General features: G+C 38.5%; 2 protein-coding genes across 2 annotated transcripts in view; one reads left to right on the top strand and one right to left on the bottom strand.

The window, feature by feature from the left end:
* CBG12796 overlaps window positions 1-261 on the bottom strand; it is a gene marked incomplete at both ends in the record, with an annotated part of 924 nt that extends 663 nt beyond the window's left edge. Inside the window, one exon of the mRNA XM_045241174.1 lies at window positions 218-261. Coding sequence (XP_045094972.1) covers window positions 218-261 — 44 coding nt within the window. The remainder of the gene's footprint in view (window positions 1-217) is intronic.
* A 67-nt stretch (window positions 262-328) lies between these two features.
* Window positions 329-1,505, top strand: CBG12795 (the record flags this gene model as incomplete). Its single annotated transcript, XM_045241173.1, has 6 exons — window positions 329-393; window positions 453-573; window positions 620-835; window positions 1,044-1,131; window positions 1,175-1,311; window positions 1,359-1,505. 6 exons carry the CDS (start codon window positions 329-331, stop codon window positions 1,503-1,505), a joined length of 774 nt encoding a protein of 257 aa, XP_045094971.1.
* Between the last annotated feature and the right edge of the window lie 614 nt (window positions 1,506-2,119).

The raw sequence follows: 2,119 nt of genomic DNA, 5'->3' as shown, positions 1-2,119 counted from the left end.
AGGTTTGGAGACTCTCTACACGTTTTTTACTCGTTCACCCGCGCGATTATTTTGAATAGACAATAACATTTTTTAATTTGTAATAAGTAGTCAGGTCATTCAAGATTTGAGGGCGCCTGCAGTCCTCCAACAACCTTTTTCGTGTAACCTATTTTTTCCAATTCCAACGTTCAAAACGTCCCCAAAATGTTCTCTAATCTCATCATTTTGTATTCACTTTCCTATCATTTCACAAAAATAGACGGAAACTTCTTCACACATTACACCGTTTTGAAGTGAGCCCTATCTGAAATTCCAGCTTTATCTCAACACTAAATTTCAGTTAAAAATGGGAAAATCGAAGTCCAAATCGAATAGTCGGTCGATTTCCAAATGGAAGAAATTTTTCTCTTCGTAAGACCCAAAAAACGGAGAAAAAGAGGAAGATTTTTGATCAGTTGCCCTCTTTACAGATCCGCTCAAAAAACCAATAATGATAGTCGAGAAGAATTGGGTAGTCAACAAACTGCAACCAGTCCAGGTCCAACGTCAAACAGTTCGGTTTCTGGAACTTCAAGATCCAAAAGCATCAATGTAAGTTGTAAAACGAAATTTCAGAAGTTTATTTTTTTGATTTCAGAAGAGAAGAGCAAATATGTCTCGTGACGATGGAGCCATGCCAAAGACTGTTGAAGAGAAGGATCACACTCCTGTTCCAGCTCCAGTTCCTAAGAGCATAGAAGAGAAGAAAGAAAAGAAAGAGGGTGGATCAAAAACCGAAGAAGCTCCATCGAAACAAGGACAAAAAAAGAAAACTGAACCGAAGAAAGAAGAACAGGAAGCCAGTGTTTTTGAGGTAAGGATTGCCTTAGAGTATTTTCGCTTACCGTAAACGTTTAAATTTAAGCCAAAATATCTCGGTTCCTGTCAAAGATATGAAAAATGTGTAAACTAACAAATTGTTGTTTATAATATCACAAACATTTTATCAGTAGACACATTTTTGATATCTCTTACAGAAGCCGAGATAATTGAGCTCAAACTTGGTAATGTAATTTATTCAGGAAGTACAAGGTCCAGCTGCTCCGGCTCAAACTGGTACTCATGGAATAAAGAACAAGATGCGATGGAAAATCGATGTCGAGGGAGCGGGTAATACCGTCTTCTGAAATCTCATCACCTCTTCAATTTTCAGACACAAATGGCGATCAAAAAATGTCCGAGGTCCTCGATAAGCTTGCCAAACTTCGAAAGAAGATTAAGAATAAAAAATGCAAAGTTTTGAAAGCAAACGAAAAAGAGCTTACAGAAGATGATGATGAGAAAGAGACGGTGAGCCTTGAGTCATAATTTTCAGAAAAAAGTCTGAAATTTTTCAGCACGACGACGTGATCATCAACTGTGCTCGTGTACTTCAACTAGTCAAAATGGAGGCGTTGATTTCCAAAGAGATTCCTGAGCCGGACCAAGAGATTCTCCGTGCATTCTGTCGTAGTGTGATCAAGAAGATAAATCAGAGGGATTGATTGAGAAGATTGTTATGGGAGTGTTGAATGCAGCTGTACAGAAAAATGAATTCGTTCGACAAGTCACGATTCCGGGGGAGCTGAGATTATTCGCAGTGGATGAGAAGAAGGCAAAAGTTCCGATGATGGCTCTTTTGATGGCTCGTAAAGATCTTCTATACGTCTCATGGTCGAAGCCAAATCGAGACATTGAGAATACTTTGGATGGAACTTGGGCAGGAATGGCCGTGAAGAAGGGAGCCGCCGTGGCCGTTCAAAGCACCCTTCTAGGATGAAAAATGATATTTTTTGGAGAACTTCTGAACAAATAAATGATTCAATCTATTTAATCTTTTTTTGATTTAAAGGGGGACTCCGACCAGAAATTTTTATTGCATTAAAATGTGTTAAAATTTATCTATTTTTCAAATATTATTGCGAAAAAATTCAAGGAAAATCCGAAATCCCCGAAAAACGTCGTTGAAAAGGAAGAAAATTCAAAAAAAGGTGCCGCCGGGGGACGAGGATTTTCAGTGAGAAACCTAGGCCACGGCACCTGACAGCCTTTTTTTCAAGTTGCCGACAGTGGTTTTTTACGTTTTTTTTTACCTGCCGGACATGAAATTGATAAAAAT

The sequence above is a fragment of the Caenorhabditis briggsae genome, assembly GCF_000004555.2.
Source record: "Caenorhabditis briggsae complete genome, chrI, whole genome shotgun sequence".
NCBI classification, from domain to species: Eukaryota; Metazoa; Nematoda; class Chromadorea; order Rhabditida; family Rhabditidae; genus Caenorhabditis; species Caenorhabditis briggsae.
This window is presented reverse-complemented; position numbering and strand designations above follow the sequence as displayed.